The sequence below is a fragment of the Macrotis lagotis genome, chromosome 1, assembly GCF_037893015.1.
Source record: "Macrotis lagotis isolate mMagLag1 chromosome 1, bilby.v1.9.chrom.fasta, whole genome shotgun sequence".
Lineage (NCBI taxonomy): Eukaryota > Metazoa > Chordata > Mammalia > Peramelemorphia > Peramelidae > Macrotis > Macrotis lagotis.
The window spans coordinates 141,645,747-141,667,984 of NC_133658.1; the positions used below are offsets into that span (position 1 = coordinate 141,645,747).

Consider the following 22,238-nt stretch of genomic DNA (forward strand, 5'->3'; position numbering starts at 1 on the left):
GGGCTGTTCTAGGAAGGCTGAAGTTCCTTTGCTCTGGCACTGCTGCTCCTCCAACCCTGTGGAACAGAGCATTACCACTATTTTCCAGGTTACCTTGGGCTGGAGATTGACTTATCTGGATCTTTCTGTGGATTCTGTCGCTCAAAAATTTAGTTGGAGTCATAATTTAAAAATTTTTGAAATATTTTAGAGAGAAAACCTAAGAGAAGCTGTACTCCTGTTGCCATCTTGGCTGCAATTGTGTTTTTTATATAATAAAATCAATATTCTTTATCATCTACAGATTATGTATCATAGCCCAAGGGCAAGATCTTTAATCAGCAGCTTTTGCTGATTTCAAAGCATCATCCAGTAGATCTGTTACTTTCCCTTTGTTGTTATGCCTCCTTAGTGTCTTTTTTAATTGTTTAGACCCTCTCTCCTCACTCCCCCAACAAATATCAACTAGTTTCTCCTCATATCAAGATTGGGGGAAACCTATCTTAGTGAGAGCTTATTATATGGAAGATGAATAGCATTAAAAAAAATGTTAGTATTAGAGAATTTAAATCTGGAAGGGAACTGAGAGATCACAAGGCAAACCTCACTTTATTGCTAAAGAAACTGAGACCAGGGGACATAAGTTCTCCTTGTTCCAAAACTCACAAAAGTTTGTGTCAGGCTTCCTTTTCTCCTTTTACAGAATTTTCTGAATACATATAGTATTCATTGGATATAAGAACTACTTTGAACATTAAACTATTTTTTTGTTTTATATTTTAAGATAACTACAATAATCTGGTGTTAAATCTTGGGCATTTGATATAACTAATTAATCACCCACTTGTTCAAATGCTATCTCAAGAATTCTGTTGTATATTCCTGCATCTATTAATGAGACAAGGGAAAATAGCTCTTTTAATGAAAAGCCAGGAATACGGAACAGAACCAGTTTATTATTTGTTTAGAAAGTTAAATATTGCAATGAATAAATAATTATTATGAAATACCTTGTACAAAAAAGAATAGAATACCTTTTTTGAGTGAATATATTTTTTAGTCTTTTGTTTTTTTCTTAAGCCTCTCTAAATAAAAAAAATTGATGTCATTTGCTTTCACATTATTATGATTTCTTAATTCATCCTCCCTCTTCTATTCAGTCAATCATCTCATAATAAAGAATGTGAAAGAGAAAGAGAAAAAAAAATCAGTAAAATGACAAAATACAGCAGCTGACTCTGACAGCCCCCAACCTCTGAATTTTCTCATCTATTCTTCAAGGATATGTTCTATGATTATAAGTACATAGTATATCCACTTTTGTTTTGTAGTTTCTTTGTAATTCTTGTTGATCTTTCTTTACATTGTTTAGTCATTATGGACATTTTTTTCCTAGTTTCTGACTTCAGATTAAAAGTGAATTTAGATTGAATCAGGCAAATAGTTTTTTTAATTGAGCAATTTATTTTTTTCCAATTGATATTTTAGTTTTTCAATTACATGTTATGAAAGTTTTCAAAATTCATCCACATGAATATGAATATTCTCAAGCTACATAATTTCCTTTCAACCTTCCTTCTTACCCCACTCTCTTCAGCGGGGAACAGTTTAGTGAATATTGTACCTACACATTTGTGTTTAACATGTTTACAGATTATTCATTTTCTGAATGATGAATTAAGATTAAGGGAAAAGAAAGGAAACCATGAGATAGGAAAGAAAAGCATAAGAGAAAAATTTTAAAATGTAGTATTCATTCAGATTCTGTGGGGGTTCTTTTTGGTAATGTAAATTTAAATGAATAGCATTGTCCATAGCAGGTCTCTTAGAATTGTCCTAGCTTTCTGAATTGCTGAGAGGAGCTGCATCCATCAAGGTTGATCAATTCACAATGTTGTGAATGTGTATAATGTTCTTGGTTCAGGCAAATAGTCTTTACTTCAGTTTTCCATTGACATGCAATACACTAAAATTTAGTGAGCTAAATCCTGATACTGTTTCTTCCTACTTGTGTAACATTGGTTCCAAATCCTGGTTCTGTTTCTTACTACTTCCTACTTGTGTGATATTGGAGAAGTCACTAATCTCTCTAGTTCTCAGCTTATCTATAAAATAAGAGGGATGTATTAGATTACAGAAATTAATATTTCCATGGTAACTTAAGGTTTGCAAAACTCCACAACATTATCTTGTAAAGTATGAGAGGCATTATAATCATCATTTTATAGTTAGATGCTTGAAAGATTTGCTCATTGTCAAGAGTTTAAAAAAAAAGCATCAAAATTAGAATTGAAGTCAGTTGTCTCTTGATTTTAAGCCCTTTTCTATTATATTACTCTGATTTCTCAATTAACACTAAACCCTAAATGTCTCTGACCTTTTAATGTATCTTTTAAATTTTGAATATTATTCTAGAGATGACAGAAAATAATAATAAATTTAGGACCTTTATGATGGTTTTGTATTTTTATTTTCTTTAGCATAATTCCAAATTCTTTTTCAGAATTGGTGAACCAATTGTCTGCTTATGCAACCCTGGTCTGATTATCACAACAGGCAGGGATCCCACCCTATGTTTGAAACACAAAAAATTGTACAAAGGTTTTATGTGATGAAAGCAATATATGGTGCAAATTTGTACAGTTGGTGTACATCTTTTGCAAAGATGATTCCTCACTACTGGCACATGGACTATATATACAAAATCCAGTAGATTGAAAGATGAACAATTCTTTTTGTGATAGAACTCAGCAGGTATCATGTCCAAATAACAGTGTGGTATGAACAAGGTTGGCAAATGAAGGCCAACTCACTGAAGTCATAGATGGATGCATGTTTTTCTGCATGGCCACAGTGAAGGAGAGTTCCATGTAGCTGGGGTAGGTTTTGCAATCAAAACTAATTTAGTCAACAAGCTTGTATGCCTATTAAAATGAGGGAATGCCACTTGCAAGAAAATGCCATACCACCATCATCAGTGCCCAAGCTCCCACCAAGACAAATTCTGATGAGTTCAAAGAAAAATTTTATGACGTCCTAGAGATCCATATCATCATTGTATCAAAAGAGAACAAGCTTATAATTCTGGATGTTTTCAATAGGCTCAGACTACCAGATATGTCTTCTGTTTACCTAAATGCAATAAAAATTCCTGGATACAGCCTCACAGCAAACATTAGTATCTAATAGAGTACTTGCTCATAAGGAAAAGAGACAGATAGGATATGAGAGCAGAGTGCTGGACTTATCCTAGACTCATCCTCTCCAAACTAACCAAAATGGTGACCCTAAGGCAGAATGAATACCAGCAGAATTAATGTCAAGTGCTTCTCTGAGTGGGAACAATTTGTGGCTAACTTGGAAGGAAAGTTAACTAACACACAGTTGTCCACAATATGGAACAGAAAAGGAATAGCTTTCAGAGATTTGCTCATCTGGGTCAGAACACTTGCAGACATCAAGTCTGGCTTGTTGAAAATGATGGGGAAATACAGAAATCACTAAAAGAAAAACCACAGATTTACCAGCAGGATAGCTCTTCCATTTTTATGAAGGCAGCATTTAATTCTATCAAAAGTAAAGGATAAACTTTTTTAAAAGCAGGATTCTTAACTCAGTAAGAAGGCAGATGACAAGCAAGTACAGGAAGTAGAGGAAAAATTGGGAAGAGAAATGAGAGCAATGAAGGTAAATCATGAAAACCAAGTCAGCAGCTTGGTGAAAAAAATACAAAAAATACTTAAGAAAATAACATTTTAAAAACCAGTTTGGGCTAAATGGAATAAAATAAGCCAAAAGGCAAACAAGGAAAAGAATGCTTTAAAAAAGCAGAATTGGCTGACTGGAAAAGGACATTAAAAAAACTCTCTGAAGAAAATAACTCCTTCAAATGTAAAATGGAACTAAAGGAAGCTGATGGTTTTGCAAGAAATCAAGAAAAAATAAACAATATCAAAATGAAAAATTAGAAGAAAATGTGAAATATCTCATTGGAAAAACAACTGACCCAGAAAACAGATCTGAGAGATAATTAAAAAGATTTTTGGATACTTGAAAGTCATGATGAGGAAAAGAGCCTAGACTTCATTTTTCCTGAAATAATGCAGCAAAATTGTCCTGAGGTCCTAGAAGCAGAGAGTAAAATAGAAAATGAGGGAATTCATCAATCACCTCCTGAAAGAGATCCCAAAAGAAAAACTCCCAGGAGTATTATAGTCAAATTCCAAAACTCCCAAGTCCAAGAGCAAGTACTACGAGCTACAGGAAACAAACAATTTAACTACCATGGCTCTACAGTTAGGATTACACAGGATTTGGCAACATTTGTATTAAGGGCTCACAGGGCTTGGAATATGATATTCTGGAAAACAAAAGATCTTGGTGTACAACTGAGAATCAACTACTCAGCAAAACCAAATATCCTCTTCCAGGGGAAAATATGGATTTTCAATGAAACAGGGGTCTTTAAAACTTTTCCTTTTGGAAAGACCAGAGCTGAAGAGCAAGTTTGTTCTCCATGTACAGGACTTGGGTGAAGCATAACTGAGAAGGTGGATGGGAAGGACTAATTATGAGGGATTTAATGATGCTGAACTGTATACATTCCTGCATGGGAAGAAGATACTGATAATTCATATGAACCTTCTCATTTATAACAACAATCAGAAGGAACATGTATAAGGCACAGGAAGGAATTGAATATAATGGTATAATACAGTATAAAAATGGAGTTAATGGATGATAAAGGAAAGTACTGGGAGGAAGGGAAAAGCGAGGAAGAAGGGACTAAGATATTTCACATAAAAGAGTCAAGAAAAAGCTCTTGCAATGGAGGGGGGGGGGAGGTGAGGGAGAATAAGTGAACCTTCATTCTCATCAGAAATGGTTCAGAGAAGAAATAACATATACACTTAATTGTATATAGAAATCTATCTTACCCTAGAGAAAATGAAAGGAAAGGGATGGGATAAGGGGGATGAGGGAGAGGAGGGTAGAAGTAGATGATAGAAAAGAGGGAAGATCGTGGGAGAGGGTGCTCAGGTACAATACACTTCTGAGCAGGGACAGGGAGAAAGGAGAGAGAATAGAATAAATGAGTGTGGGGAGGAATAGGATGGAGGGAAATACAGCTAGTAATAGTGACTGTGGGAAAAGATATTGAAGCAATATCAAAGCAACTTCTCAGAAGGCAACTCATCCTAGAGACAGAGCTGTTAGAACCTGAACACAGACTGAACTACACTTTTTTTCCCCTCTCTCATTATTCTTGACATTTCTCTTTTTTTAGGGGAGAGAGGTTTATGTTTACTTTCACAGCAAGATAATTGCAATAATATAAAATAATTAAATCATAAAAGAAAAAAAGTAAAAAAATAAAATTATAAACCAATTTCTCAAAGAGATTGCTTTTTCTCATATCTTTTAACTGTAAGTGTCCCACAGGGTTCTGTCCTGATTCCTCTTCTCTCTCTAGACTATTTTATTTGGTGATCTCATTAGCTCCCATGAATTTTTCCCATCTCTATGCTGGTGATTCTCAAATGTAACTATCTTGGTCTAACTTTTTTATGACTTTGTAAATAACTCTGATTAGCACAATAAACAACTGCAGAGGATTCGTGATGAAACATGCTCTCACCTTTTGAAAGTGAATGATTTTGGATGGCAGATCAGGACAGATTTTTAGAATATGGTTGATGTGGGAATTTTGCTTCGCTTGATTATGCATATTTTATAAGGGTTTTGTTTCCCTTTTTAATGGAGATTGGGAAAAGGTAGAGAGAAAATAAATTTCTGTTAACCAAAAAAAATGTAATAAAAATATGAAATTCTTGTAATGTAGTCATGCAGCAATTGGGATTTGGATGAGTATTCCCATTGTGCCATTGTGATGATCAAATACCCAATTAAGTTTTATGTTCTAAATGTTCTACTTCTTTCAGTTCATTAGCAATACCCTAAAAGATTCAAAATTAGATAAACTATATGAGAAGTGTTAAATATTGACATGTTCTTGTGTTCCTTTTATCAATTTCAGTCTCAATTATATTATTTATCATCTTTCTCTGGGTATCTGGAAATGCATGTTGTAGTGGAAAAAAATCTGGTAAGTTCACCTAATTTTTTGGTCCCTCTTTTCTAACCTTTGCAGTTATCTTATTTGTCCTCTCATTTTTACTTTTCTACTTCAAAAATGAATAAAATGAAGTTCAAAGGAGTATTTGAAATATCTTCTGACACTAGTATTGATTTTTTAAAATTTTCAACAAATATTAGTTGAATGCTAGTTGTGGTCCAGGTACTGTTGTAAATCATTCTATAGAACTGAACTATATTCAATAACATAGAGATAATCAATCTATAGTAGTATATTGTTGTTATTAATACACATTCAAATTATGTATTAGATATAATCTTTAGTTGATATATTCTAAAATTTTGGAAACTAAATTTTTTTCTTTATATTACCAGGTTAGTGAGAAATATTTACTGAGTGATTTTTGATAGCAGAAAATAAAGGATTCCAGAGAATTTTAAAACTTTTCATTCCAATGATTAATCAGTCACAGCCTAAAGACAGACATGCTTAATTCTCTTACATTTTTCTTCCTAGGTAGTAGTTGAGAGTTTAACTGCTCTCCTTAATCAGATTTCTTGCTCTCTTAAGACGTAGTTCCTTATATAATGTTCTCATTATGTAAAAATTAATTTCTTCTCTTCTCTAAATTTAAGATTTATATTTTGAATCAATAGATTGTATTTGCTTGATAATTAGCCTAGTTCCTAGGGGCAAATGTTATAACTAAAGAAAATATATCATTAAATTATTTTACTCAGACTTTAAAACTATTATTTTTTTCAGTATAACTTTATGGGATCTGATGTAAACCTTGTTACTCAGAAAATTGCCATGGTTATTGGACTTGTCAGCACAGTAAGTTTTTGCCTTTTCTTGTTTCTTGATATGTGGAGTTGCCTCAGGCAGATATCTAATATTATAATTTGCGGGGTAAATTTAGGGTACTATTGTATAAGGGGTACATGTGTTCCTTATGTCAGAAAATCCATACCCTGGTGATTTCTATAGAATATAGGGACAAATAATATCAAAATGATTCATATGCACACAAAAACTTTAAGTTTACATAGAACTTTCCTTTCAACAACCCTGAGGGATACTTATTGTGCTAATAACTTGTCCATCATTAACCAGGTCAGAAAGTATCAAGACAGGGTTTTAACCTAGGCATCTTGTCTCCAAATAGAGTGGCTTCAGCTATTTCATAAAATAGATACTTGATTTATGTTGCTTTAGATGAACAGTTAGCAAAGTGAAGACCACAGACCTTTGGAATGCCCAGAAACTTTTTCATGAGCCTGTAAGATTAATTTTTGTAATAATAATAATAATAATAATAATAATTATTATTATTATTATTTGCCTATTAAAATACTCCTCCCTTTCCCAACTACATATTTGTTGAAGCCACATTTTCTTCATAAACTTCAACCAGAATTACAGCATGACAAATTGAATGCAGAAGCAGTTATAAAAATACATCTATTGGGGTGGCTAGGTGGCGCAGTGGATAAAGCATTGGCCCTGGAGTCAGGAGTACCTGGGTTCAAATCTGGTCTCAGACACTTAATAATTACCTAGCCATGTGGCCTTGGGCAAGCCACTTAACCCCATTTGCCTTGCAAAAACCTAAATAACAAAACAAAACAAAACAATACATCTATCTTCTATTAAGAAAGACATTAAATGGCTAGCTAGAGAACTGGCCCTGGAGTAAGGAGGGCCTGAGTTCAAATCTGACATCAGACACTTGATACTTACTAGCTTTGTGACATTGGAAAACTCACTTAACCCCAATTGTCTCAAGAAATAAAAGGTATTAAAGAAATTTGCAAAAGTATGAAAATTGATGCTACTATTTTCTTTTTCTTGTAGAATGCATGCAACTCCATCCTCCTAGGCCCTAAGGCTGGCAAGTTAGCGCTCATCCTGAATTTCTCACTTTTAGTCTTCATATACAAGTTGTTGCCAAGATGCATTGATTTCACCTTTGCAACAAATCTTGAATATGCCTTCTTTTCTTCTATAACCTTGCCACCACCCTGGTGGTGTATTGTATTATGACAATAGCCTATTGGTGGATCTGCCTGGCTCAAGTCTCTCTCCATTCTAATCTCTCTTCCATTCAGCCACCAAAGTGATTTTCCAAAAAAACTCAGGTCCAGTCACATCTCCAGGCAAACACAAAATGCTTCATTTGTTATTCAAAGCCTCTCCTACCTTTTCAGTCTTCTTTTATTTTACTCCTCATCACATAGTCTTCAATGTAGAACAATGAAAAAGAGACTCCATTTCCCACTATTTTGTCCTACTTTTTGCTCTCTCTAGAATACCCACTCCTCTGTCCTAACTACTGACCTTCCTGGATTCCTTTAAGTCCCAACTAAAATCCTACTTTCTACCGAAAGCCTTCCTCAATCCATCTTAATTCCAGATCATTTCCCCTATTATTTCCTATTTAATCTATATACAGTATAACTTGCTTTATTTATATTTATTTGCATGTCATTTTCTCCAATAGATTGCAAGTTCCTAGAGAGCAGGGACTGTCTTTTGCTACTTTTTTTGCACTCCCTACACTTAGTAGAGTGCCCTACATATTTAATAAATATTTATTGCTTGATTATATTAACATATAGTTTGGTGCTTTTTAAATGAATTAATAAATATTTTGAAATTTATTAGTTCTAATTCCTAATACAGTAAAATTCATATATATTATATATATAATAAATATAAACAAAAACCCTTGGGATAGTCAATAATTTTTAAGAATATAAAAATTCAAAATGTGATACCAAAAATTTTAGAACCATTGCTATATATATATACATATATATATATATATATATATATATATATATATATATATATATATATATATATATATATTTAATAGCTGGCATGGTACTTTATAAGGTCTCTAATTATCATTTATCTATTATCTGCATAAAAGCTTCATTTCACTAGGGAATATTATTAACTAATTAGAGCCAGAGTTGTTTCAAAAATTAATTTACATTAGTGGTATATGAATATGTATTCCATATCTGTTTCATTTTTAGATGTATAGCTCACTTAACTTGACTATTGTACTATCTTCCTTGGAGTTCTGGATAGACAAAAATAAAATCAATACTACTGGAGAGCCTGATGAATTGTTGCCAAGATTTTTAAAGTGGAAAGAATCTTATCTTGTTCTAAGGAGGCATGATATGGCATTTTTACTAACGTAAGTGTAGTTCTCCCCAGATGTCAATTTTCCCCAACTCTCACTTGCTTTGGGAACCTGATTCCTTTCAGGCTCAATGGGATAACATTAACTGGTATCTTCATAATATAATATATTAAAAATGAAGGTTAATTTTTCTTTTTCAAAATAAATTTAATTATTAAATTATATTTATAAAGTTGAATCAATTTACTTAACCTTGTTCCAAAAGAGACTGCTTTTATAACTGTGTGACACAAGTTTGATATATTGAAATCCTAAAAATTAAAACTTTCTAAAGTTATATTTTTAGTACTGGATTCCTATTGAATATCTGCTGAGTGTTTTTAGTCTTTAGATTTCTGATTATATAAGCTATAGCAATTCATCATCCTAAATCATGAATCAGGAAAAAGTTTTATGCAAGTGTGTGGGGTGTAATCCATAGTAGCATTTATACAGTGCTTTAAAGTTTTCAAAACACTTTATATATATTGTCTCATTTGATAACACAACTCTAGGAGATAGACACCATGATTATCTCTATTTTACAGATGAAGAAACTGAGGTAAACAGAGGTTAAGTGACATGCTCAGAATCACACAGCTAGTAAGTAGCTGTGGTGGTTTTCAAACTCAGGCCTTCTTGGCTTCTTGGCTCCAGTCCTCTGAGCTCCTTCAGTTGTCAGGGATATCTAGGAATCTTTGCATCTTGTGAATAGAAAAATAATTATAAGAAGAATCAGACATATTTTCATGGGAAGAGGTTGGAGTTTAAGGAGGAAAGAAAGAAATGAAGCAAATAGTGGAGATGGAGACAAGACATCATGGTGTATAGGAATAAGAAAGAGAGCTTAAATAGATGACAAATATATGCAAACAAGGAAAGAATAAAGGGAGGTTTTAATAGAGATGGATGAAGGGAAAAGAGCAAATGGTTAATTCATTATTAAAATTCCTTCCCAGTCCAGTTTTCCAATTTATCCAATTTTGTAATGTGTTAGTTCTGAATCTTCAACAGCTGTAGAATGTCAAGATAATTTATAGAGTAACCTGGAATTATCTGCTTGTTCCTATGAGTCCAGAATATGCAGTTCAATTAAACAAACATTTACTTTTTTAAAATTTTGGGGGGAACTTTTAAAAAAATTATTTATTTTTGAATTTTATAATTATTCCCACAATCTTGCTTCCCTCCTTCCAACCCCGCCCCCCCCACAGAAGGCAGTCTGTTAGTCTTTACATTGTTTCCATGCTATTCATTAGTCTAAATTGAATGTGTTGAGAGAGAAATCATATCCTTAAGGAAAAAAAAATATAAGAGATAGAAAAATTACATAATAAAGATTTTTATTTTAAAGTAAAGGTAATAATCTTTGATCTTTGTTCAAATCCACAATTCTTTCTCTGGAAATAGATGATATTCTCCATTGCAGATATCCCCAAATTGTCCCTGATTGTTACACAGATGGAATGAGCAAGTCCATTAAGATTGATCATCTACCCTATGTTGCTGTTAGGAAGTGCAGTGTTATTCTGCTTCTGCTCATCTCACTGAGCATCAGTTCATGTAAATCCTTCCAGTCTTCTCTGAATTACCATCCCTCCTGGTTTCTAATAAAACAGTAATATTCCCTAAAGTACATATACCACAATTTGTTCAGCTATTCCCCAAATGATGGACATTCACTCAATTTCCAATTCTTTGCCACCACAAACAGAGCTGCTAGGAATATTTTTGTACAAGTGAGGGTTTTACCCTTTTTCATGAACTCTTCAGGGTATGGACCCAGTAGTGGTATTGTTGGATCAAAGGGTATACATATTTTTGTTGCCCTTTGGGCATAATTCCAAATTGCTCTCCAAAAAGACTGGATGAGTTCACAGCTCCACCAACAATGTATTAGTATCCTAGATTTCTCACATCCCTTCCAACACTGATCATTGTCCTTTTTCTGGTCATATTGACCAGTCTGAGAGGTATGAGGTAGTACATCACAGATGCTTTAATTTGCATTTCTCTAATCAGTAAAGATTTAGAACAATTTTTCACATGACTATGGATCATTTTGATTTCCTCATCTGTAAATTGCCTCTGCATATCGTTTCACCATTTGTCTATTGGGGAATGTCTTTTTTTTTTTATAAATTTGACTCAGTGCTCTATATATTTTAGAAATGAGTCCTTTGTCAGAAATACTCATTGTAAAAATTGTTTCCCAATTTACTACATTTCTTTTGATCTTGGTTACAGAGGTTTTTTTTGTGAAAAAACTTTTTAATTTAATGTAATCAAAACAATCTAGTTTGTTTTTAATGATGTTCTCCATCTCTTCAGTTGCTTCCTTTTCCATAGATCTGACTATTCCTTTATCTCCTAGTTTGCCTTTTATGTCTGAATTTTGTATTCATTTTGATCTTGGTATGGGGTGTGAGGTATTGATCTAATCCCAGTTTCTGCCATACTAATTTCCAATTTTCCACAATAGTTTTTATTGAAGAGAGTTTTTATCCCAAAAGCTGGATTCTTCAGGTTTATCAAGCAACAGATAACTATAATCATTTCCTAGTCTATTCCATTGATCCATCACTCTATTTCTTAGCCAATACCAGACATTTTTGATGACTGATGCTTTATAATATAATTTTAGATCTCGTAGGGCTAAGCCACCTTCTTTTGCACTTTTTTTCATTAAATCCCTGGAAAGGAAATTCTTGACTTTTTATTTCTCCATATGAATTTACTTATAATTTTCTCTAACTCACTAAAGTAACTTTTTGGAATTTTGATTGTTGAGGCACTAAATAGGTAGTTTAATTTAGGTAGAATTGTCATTTTCATTTTTATTATATTCCTGTGGCCTTTTCATGAGCATTTGATATTTGCCCAGTGCTTTAAATCTGATTTTATTTGTGTGACAAGCGTTTTGTAATTGTTTTCATAAAGTTTCTGAATCTGCCTTGGCAAGTAGACTCCCAAGTATTTTACATGGTTTGCAGTTACTTTGAATGGGATTTCTCTTTCTAGCTCTTTTTTGCTGTATCTTGCTGGTCATATATAGAAATATTGAGGATTCATGAGGGTTTATTTTATTATATCCTGTGGCTTTGCTAAAGTTGCTAATTGTTTCTAGTAGTTTTTAAGATTTTTTTTTAGATTCTCTAGGTATACCATCATGTCATCTGCAAAGAGTGAGATCTTTGCCTCTTCCTTCCCAATTCTAATTCCTTCCATTTCTTTTTCTTTTCTAATTGCTGAAGCTAACATTTCTAATACAATATTGAATAGTAGCAGTGATAATGGGTATCCTTTTTTCACCCCTGATCTTACTGGGAATGCCTCTAGCCTCTCTCCACTGCATATAATGCTTGTTGATGGTTTCAGATAGATACTGCTTATTATTGTAAGGAACAATTCATTTATTCCTAGGCTCTCTAGTGTTTTTAGTAGGAATATGTTCTTTAGTAGGAAAAGTTTTTTCTGTATCTATTGATATAATTATTTGATTTCCTGATAGGTTTGTTATTGATATAGTTAATAATACTAGCAGTTTTCTTAATATTGAACTAGCTCTGCATTCCTGACATAAATCCCACTTGGTCACAGTATATTATCTTAGTGGGAACTTCCTGTATTTGTTTTGTTAAGATTTCATTTAAGATTTTTGCATCTATCAGGGAGATAAGTCTATAATTTTCTTTCTCTGTTTTTTGCTCTTCCTAGTTTAGGTATCAGTACCATATTGGCGTCATAGAAAGAGTTAGGCAGAGTTCTGTCTTCACCTATTTTTCCAAAGAGTTTATGTAGAATTGGAATTAATTGTTCTTTAAATGTTTGATAGAATTCACTTGTGAATTCATCTATCCTTGGAGATTTTTTCTTATGGAGTTCAATAATGGCTTGTTGAATGTCTTTATCTGAGATAGGGTTATTTAGGTATTTAATTTCATCATTATCTAGGATAAACTGGTTAATTCTTTCTATAATTTGTTTTTTGGTTCACTCATTCTTTAAAATAAGGTTATTCAGTTTCCAATTGGTTCTGGGTATATATCTCCTTGGCCCAATATTGCAAATGACAATTATTTCATTATTATCTGAGAAAGATGTATTCACTATTTCTGCCTTTCTGCAGTTAATCATTAGGTTTTTATGTCCTAGTACATGGTCAATTTTTGTAAAAGTTCCATGTACTGCAGAGAAAAAGGTATATTCCCTTCTATCCCCATTCAATTTCCTCCATAAGTCTACCATATCTAGTTTTTCTAACAATGTATTTAACTCCTTAACTTCTTTCTTGTTTATTTTATGATTCAATTTATCTAGATCTGATAGTGGGAAGTTGAGGTCTCCCACTAGTAGAGTTTTGCTGTCTATGTCTTCCTGTAGTTCTTTCAGCTTCTTCTCTAAGATTTTGCTTGCTGTCCCATTGGGTGCATATATATTCAGTATTGAAATAGTTTTAGTGTCTATGGTACCTTTTAGGAGGATAAAGTTTCCTTCCTTATCTCTTTTAATGCTATCTATTTTTGCAGCTGCTTTGTCTGAGATAAGGATTGCTTGCCTCTGTTTTTTTTTCACTTCAGCTGAAGCAAAATATATTTTCCTCTAACCTTTTACCTTTACTCTGCATGTTTCTCTCTGCTTCAAATGAGTTTCTTATAAGTAGCATATTGTAGGATTCTGTTTTTTAATCCACCCTACTGTTCACTTACTTTTTAATGGAGAGTTCATCCCATTCACATTCAAAGTTATAAATTACTATTTATTGCCCTCTGTACTTTCTTCTCTCTCTCTCTGTTTGTATTTTCCCCTTTTTTCACTTTATACATATTCCCCAGTATTTTGTTTCTGAATACCACCACCTTCAGTGTGTTTAACTCCTTATATCCAACCCTGTCCCTTTTCTTTCCCTCGTCCCCTTTCTTTCCCTTTTCCTTCCCCCCTTCTTTCTTCCCTTCCTTCTGTTAGTTCCTCTTTCCCCCCCTCCCTCTTTTCCCTTTTAATACTTGAAAGGTAAGATAAGTTTTTTAACTTAACCGAGTGTGGGTTTGTTAACTTTAAGCCAAATCTGATGAGAGTAAGATTCAGGCAGTTCTCACCTCTGTCCCTTCTCCCCCTCTATTACATTAGGTCCTTTATACCTCTATATGTAATGTGATTTACCCCATTCAATCTTATCTATCTTCCCATCTCTTTACTATTCCCCTTTTTAAGGAGGTGTTGTTTTTAAATAATTCTATCAGAGTCATTAAGTCATGAGTGTCTGCTCTTTCTGGCTAAGTGTATTTTCTCCAATAGAGTTACAATTCTTGATAGTCTTTCTCCCAGGTAGGGATATAGCCAGTTTCATCTTATCAAAAGCAGTTTTTTCTTTACCCTTTTTTTACCTTTTCATGTGTCTCTTGATTCCAGATTTTCTATTTAGCTCAGGACTTTTCATCAGGAAAAGTTGGGAGTCTCCTATTTCATTAAATGTTCACCTTTTCTCCTGGAAGAGAAGGCTCATTTTTGCCGCATAGTGAATTTTTGGCTGCCTTCCAAGCTCCCTTGCTTTTCAGAATATCACATTCTAGGCCCTTCAGTTCCTTAATGTTGATACAGCCAGATTCTGTGTAATCCTTACTGTGGCTCCTTGATATCTAAATTGTTTCTTTCTGGATGCTTGCAGGTTTTTCTGTTTTATTTGATAGTTCTGGAATTCGACCACAATATGTCTTGGTGTTTTCATTTTGGTATCCTTTTACAGAGGGTATTTTCTAGATATGTCTGAGTTAGGGTCTTTGTCTCCAAGATAATTTTCTATGCTCCCACCCTTCACTGGCTTTCCTTCATTTTCTGAAGATCTTGTGTTGGGGAGGGGTTGGTTCTCTGACCTTTGTTTTGAGGTCCCTAGAGGCTTTGTTCATTGGATTTAGTGACTCCAAGTGGACCATCCAGTAGGGGGTGCTGGTTGCTTTCTCTGGAGTGTCTTTGACCTTGATTTGAGGCCCTCTCTCTAGGCCTGGCAGGGGTGAATGGCAATGCTGGATGCTGTTATCCTTGAACAATATGGTCTAGGACCTGGGGCAAGGTAGTTGATCTCCCTATTCAGCTGAGGGATCTCTGCTGCCCACTCCTGAGCCTGGGTGAGGCTAAGGGGGCTAATTCTGTATTTATTCTGGAAAGAGTACTCCACTGAAATGAAAGTATGGAGCCTGTGGTCCTCCAGACCAGCTGAGCCCAGTAGATTGATGTCCATCTGCACTCTGTAACTATCTGTGTGGAACTTGTGGCTCCCAAAGTCAAAGCTTCTGCAACTGATCATAGGTTAGTCCAGCTCTTACCCTGTCCCTACTGGCTCCCTGCTCTCTGCCCCTGGCTTACCCACAATCTCCAGAGGCAGACCTTGTTGGTAAATGTCCTCCTCCTAGCTTCTTTTTTCTGGGTTTTGTTGATTGAATTTCTGTTAAGAGATTTGTTGCATATTATTTATGAGGGAAAACCAGGAGACAGTGCCTGTCTTCTCTCCACCATCTTGGGTGCTAAACAAGCCTTTATTAAATATCTGCTATGTGCAAGGTATAGACATAGACACTAAGGACAAAAAGACAAAAATTAAAAACAATTCTTGGTTTCCAAAGATATAGAATAAATACAAACTGAATATAAAGTAATTTTAGGGAGAAAGAACAAAAACAAATTTGGAGGGGGTGATCAGGAAAGACATCATAAAGGGGGTTTTGCTTGAACTTTGAAAGCAGATCTGAATTCCAAGAGGTAGAGGGGAAAAGGAATAGTATTCTAGGCAAGGTAGACAGAAAGTATGCAAAACATGAAGAGATGGTTAAATAAATCAGATAAAGTGGGGTTTGATAAAGTGTGGAACAGTTTAACTAAAGCATAGAATGAATGAAATGTTGTGAGATTGTATATTAACAGAAATTGTAAGTACAGTATTAGAAATAGATCTATAAATTCCAAAATAAGGGAAATCACATTGTCAGACCCATGTTTAGTAATGCCAATTTGGCACCTATATGGAGGATGAATTGGGGAGATGAGGTCAAATTAGGAGTCTATTCCAGTAGTCTAGGAAAGAGGTGGTTCCCATATGAATGGTAGCATAAATTCAGGGTTTTTAGGATAGTAGCTATACTCTTTGTATCTTCCTTCTCTTTGAAGGAAGATGGAGAGATGTAAAAACTGAACTGATAAGACTCATTGATTGATTGGATATGATAGTGTGAGGGAGAAAGAATTATTAAAAATGACTATGAAACTGTGATCCTGGGTGACTAAAAGGATTGTGGTATTATTGTTGGGGAAAAAAGTTATGTTAGAAAGGGTGGGGTGAGATTAGATGTAAAGATAATGAAATCTGTTTTGGATATATTGAAGTTGGTATCCAATAGGACATTCAGGTTGAGATGTCCAGTAGATGCAGGTACTATGAGCCCAAAATACAGTAGAGAAATGGGGATTAGGTATGTGGAGTTTGGAATTTTCTGTGTTGAGATAATAATTGAACCCATGGGAACTAGTTAAGACACTAAGAAAGACAGGAAAGCACACTGAGTCATAGTCATTCATATCAATAGTGTGTCTATGATGATCAGACTAAGGAACTGAAAAGGTGCTAGATCCTACAGGTAGAAGAATGAATAGAGAGTAGGGGATACAAAACCTACCAGAAGAGAGAAATGAATGGTTAACAGTGTAAAACATTACACGATTAAGGAAACTGAGAATGGATGAAGGCTCATTGGACTTAACAATTACAGATCCTAGTAACCTTGGAGAGACAAATTTCTTACTTTGCTCCCTAAGTATCCCAAGCTGGGGCATTGGAACTATTAGATCAAATTCACTGAACGAGCAGCACTATGTTATGTGTGTCTCTCTCTGTTTAGTAAGCAATTTCCAGCAAGTAACTTTAAATTTGAGTTTTAATGTTTTTCAGATAATAAACATTCTCAAACAGAAAAGAAATCTCATTTGTATCTTCTCTCCAAGTGTGCAGATTATCACCTATTCATTCCTACCTATCCTATGCAACTTTTCTCTATTCCCAGGTTCACTTCAGAGGATTCACATAACATTGCAGGGATATTTCTTAATTTCTTCTAACTTCATGTGGATGTTAGTAGATCCCAACTTCTTTTGTAATCATAAATTTCATTACTAATTCCTTTACTTGGCATCTTCTTAGTTATTTATTTGTTACATGTTGCCTCTTTCTCACATTTACTATATGTGTATACCTGTCTCTTCATCATTCTTTGAATAATAGCCATTTTTGATTCTTCTGAAATGATGACGTTCCTTTACTCTGACCCTCACAGATGTAATTCATTTTTTTTTCATTATATTGTGGAAATGACCTTGGACTTTTGAAAGTTCAGCAAATGGAGCACAAGTTCTAGAATGCTCTACCATGCTAAAATGACTTCAGATATGATCCTGGCAAGAGAATGAATTTACTTTCTAAGGATCAACTTATCACACTAGTAGTCTATATGCTTGGTGATGAATTCTTGGGCCATGGTCATTCATGAAACAATAAATCTATAGTTATTTCAAAGTAACTTTAATTACTTTTTACTGTCAAGTTGTTTACCCTTCTTTTCTTTTTATGTGAATTTGTATTTTATTGTACATTTTAAAAGAAGCAGAAACATTAGGACTATTATGTGTCATATGTTGACTGAGAGGTACTTTGAAAATTCTTAGAGAATTCTTAAACATATGAGTTCAAATTGTTATAGAAAACCATTGAAAATGAATTTTGCCTATTTTTCCAAAGATATGTTTTTTAAATAAAACTTATTTTTGTACTTAAGTTATAGGAATAAATTGAAATATATGGGAGCAACATTTCAAGGAAAGATGTGTGAAAGAAACTATGCTGGTGCGGTTGTTATGGTATGGCATTATTTAATTAATACCACTAATATTTATATAGAGTATTAGAATTCTTCTTTATTGTCATGTTACTTTATTTAAATATAATATTCAATAGATGTCCTAGGGAAGTTGCTTCTCTGATATTTATATATGAAATTTTTAAGAAATTAAAAAATATTTTGTTCCAAAAGAAGGAGAATTACTCAAGGATTAGACTTGCTCACTAGACCATGAAGCCCTTCCAATATGATCAGAAGTGAAGCAAGAATATTCTAATTATAACCATTATTATTCAGCATTCTATTACTAATGCTAGCTATAGCAATAAAAGAAGAAAAGGGAATTAAAAGAATAAGTATAGGTAAAGAAGAGACAAAACTATTACTTTTTTGCAGATGATATGATTGTTTACTTAATGAACCCAAGAAAATCAACTTAAAAAACAATTAAACAATTAAATTCAACAGATTTGCAGGATATAAAATAAATCCACATGAATCATCCATATTCCATTAAAAATAACTACAGACATATAAAAATACTTGGGAATCTATCTGCCAAGACATACACACATATGTGTATATACATATGTGTGTACATGTGCATGTGCAAACTTTATAAAGATAATTATAAAACATATAAATTTAGATCTAAATTAGAGGAATTTTAATATCTCATGGGAAGGTCAAGTTAATTAATAAAATGACAATATTGCTTGTTATACCCATCAGATTTCAAAAGGACTACTTTATATAGTTAAAAAATTACAAAGTTTTTTCTGTACATTTATTTCATTTTATTTATTTAAGGCAATGAGATTAAGTGACTTGACCAAGGTCACATAACTAAGTGCCTGAGGCCAAATTTGAATTCAAGTCCTCCTGACTCCAAGTGTTCTACCCATTGCACCACCTACCTGCCCCTAAAATTACAAAATTAATACAGAGGAAATGTCAGAAATAACAAAGGAATAAATGAAAAAATGAAAGGAAGGAGATCTAGCAGTGCTTGATTTCAAACTACTCTACAAAGTCAAGATTATTAATGCAATTTGGTATTAGATGAGATAGAGTTATCAGTAGAATAGAATTAAGCACATAATATACACAAGTAAATCAATATAGCAACCTACCATTTGAGAAACCTAAAGATGTCTACAACTGGCATGAGAATGTACAATAAAAGTTATTGGGATAGGGAAGCTAGGTGGCAAAATGAATAGAGCACCAGACCTGGAGTCAGGAGGACCTGAGTTCAAATCTAACCTCAGACATTTAATAATTATATAACTGAGTGAACTTGGGCAAGTGACTTAACCCCATTGCCTTGCAAAAAGAGCTAAAAAGAAAAGAAAACAAAAACTTTGTTGGTAATACTGTGAAGCCAAGTGACAAAAACTAAGTGTAGACCCAAATATCACATTGTACATCAAAATAAGCTCTAAAAGGGTACGTACATGATTCAGACATAAAGGGTGATATAAGCCAATTAGAGGAGGATGGAAGAAATTATCATTTATATAGATAGAGGAAGAGTTCATGACAAAAGAAAAGAAAAAGTTCACAATAGACCAAATTAACAATTTTGATTATATACCATTTTAAAGGTTTTGCTCAAACAAAACCTATATAGCTAAAATTTGAGATCAGGGCAAAACTTCTTTGTACCTAATTTCTCTTAGAAAGATTTCAAATCTAAGATGTATAGAGGACTAAGTCAAAGTTATAAGGAAAAGCACTTTCCATTTTATAAAAGGTCAGAAGATACAAATAGGTAGTTTTCAGAGGAAGAAATCCAAACTATTAATGATCAAAATGCTCTAAATCGTCAACCAATAAGAAGAGATATGCAAATGTTAAAAACTGAGGTACTTCCTCATTTTTATCAGACAGACAAAGTCGACTCACAAGCAAAATAAAAATATTGGAGGAAATCTGGGAAAACAGGTATACTAATACACTACTATGGAGCTAAAAATTGATCTAATTATTCTGGAAAGCAAGTTAGAACTATGTACCCCAAATCTCTTTAATTGGATATAGCTTTTGGCCTAGGACTAATACTATTAGATCTATACTTTTAAAGTGATCAAAGAAAGAGGAAAAGCTCCCATATATTAACGAATATTTATAATGGCTCTTTTTGTGATAGTAAAAAATTTGCAATTAAGAAAATGTTCATCCTTTGGGGAAATGATTGAACAAGTTATGGTAAATGAATGTGATGGAATACCGTTGTCTATAAGAATGCAAAAATAGAGCATATAAAATATAATTCAGCATGGGTAGTATTGTGAAAAAAGGCACAGACCCAAAGAAAAAAAGCACCACACAGAAAAATGATTAATATTTAATCATTATCTTAAATATTAAATATTAAGTGGAAATTAATTAACTTATTTCTAAAGAATCATGAATCAGAGAACAAATCAGGGAAAGAAGTTATAATTTTTTTTAAAGTTAATGAAAGAGGGGGGCGGAGCCAAGATGGTGACAAGAAAGGATAGAGTCTTAGACTCTCTCTGATAAAACTTATGAACTAAGGACTCTAACTAAACTTTCCAGAGACAGAACCCACAAAGGGACCCAGCAAGGTAGTTCTCCTACTCAAGGTAACCTGGAAAAGAGCAGAAAGGCTCTTCTCCCCAGGTCCGAGGGGCGGCCCACCAGAGGGGTGGCCCACCAGAGCAAAAGAACTTCAGCCTCCCGGAGGTAGCCCCAGGGTGCTGGGAGCCCCAACTCACAGCAGTGGGGGAGTCTCTGGAGCTACACCCCAGGGAGCCCCGGGCACAAAGTAGGGGAACTGGGCCCCCTGCCAGAGTGAGCACATGGAGCCCAGCCCTCAGGACATACAGCGAGCAGCAGTCTTTCAGCAGCCCAGATCCAGGAACAGAAACAGGCAAAGCTGGTAAGCAAGAGCTCCCAGGGCATGAGCCCATTGAGCTGAGGGAGGGGAGTGAAGAGAGAGACTGCAGAGCTCTATTCTCTGCCTCTAGAACTGGACTCTGGGGCTCTGACCACATTCAGATACTGATTGCAGTCTAGGCCCCCCATAGAACAGCAGGGCCCCCCACCTCAGCCCTGTGGCAGAGGTGGGGCGCATATGGTCATTCACAGACCAGGAGGGAGGACAGAGCCGCACACACTGAGACCCTTGTGGGAGTGTCCCAAAAGCTCAGGAAGCCCCCCCCAAAACCAGGCCCAGACAGGGAAAATGAGCAAGCAGAGAAATAAGAGGAATACCATTGAGAAATATTTTGCAAATGAGCCCAAGAAGGATCAAAACACTCAGTCTGAAGATGAGGAAGCACAAGCTCCTGCATCTAAAGACTCCAAGAAAAACAGAAATTGGGCTCAGGCTATGACAGAGCTCAAAAAAGACTGCAAATCAAATGAGGGAGTTAGAAGAAAAACTGGGAAAAGAAAGGAGAGAGATGCAGGAAAAACATGAAAATGAAGTCAGCAACTTAGTCAAGGAAATCCAAAAAAATGCTGAAGAAAATAGCATGCTAAAAACCAGCTTAGGTCAAATGGATAAAACAGTTCAAAAAGTTATTGAGGAGAAGAATGCCTTAAAAAGCAAAATTGTCCAGATGGAAAAAGAGATAAGAAAACTCTCTGAGGAGAACAAATCCTTCAGACAAAGAATAGATTTCAGGGAGATTGATGAATTTACTAGAAATCAGGAATCAATACTTCAAAAACCAAAAAAATGAAAAATTAGAAGAAAATGTGAAATATCTCATTGAAAAAACAACTGATATGGAAAACAGACTTAGGAAAGATAATTTGAAAATTATTGGAATACCTGAAAGTCATGATCAGGAAAAGAGCCTTGACATCATTTTCAAAGAATTACTACAGGAAAATTGCCCTGATATCCTAGAAACAGAGGGCAAAATAGAAATGGAGAGAATCCACCAATCCCCCAGAGAAAGAGATCCCAAAAAACCAACCCCTAGGAATATTATAGCCAAGTTCCAGAACTCCCAAGTCAAAGAGAAAATATTACAAGCAGCCAGAAGGACACAGTTCAAATATTGTGGAGCTGCAGTCAGGATCACACAGGACTTAGCAGCAACTA

General features: G+C 34.3%; 1 protein-coding gene across 4 annotated transcripts in view; it reads left to right on the plus strand.

Moving 5' to 3' along the window:
- LOC141514339 (disintegrin and metalloproteinase domain-containing protein 2-like) overlaps positions 1–22,238 on the plus strand; it is a 141,683-nt gene that overhangs the window by 52,532 nt on the left and 66,913 nt on the right. For all 4 annotated transcript variants that reach the window (XM_074225101.1, XM_074225109.1, XM_074225118.1 and 1 more), the window contains exons 7-10: positions 6,017–6,085; positions 6,842–6,913; positions 9,124–9,290; positions 18,092–18,173. In XM_074225101.1, the coding sequence (XP_074081202.1) occupies positions 6,017–6,085; positions 6,842–6,913; positions 9,124–9,290; positions 18,092–18,173 (390 nt within the window). The remainder of the gene's footprint in view (positions 1–6,016; positions 6,086–6,841; positions 6,914–9,123; positions 9,291–18,091; positions 18,174–22,238) is intronic.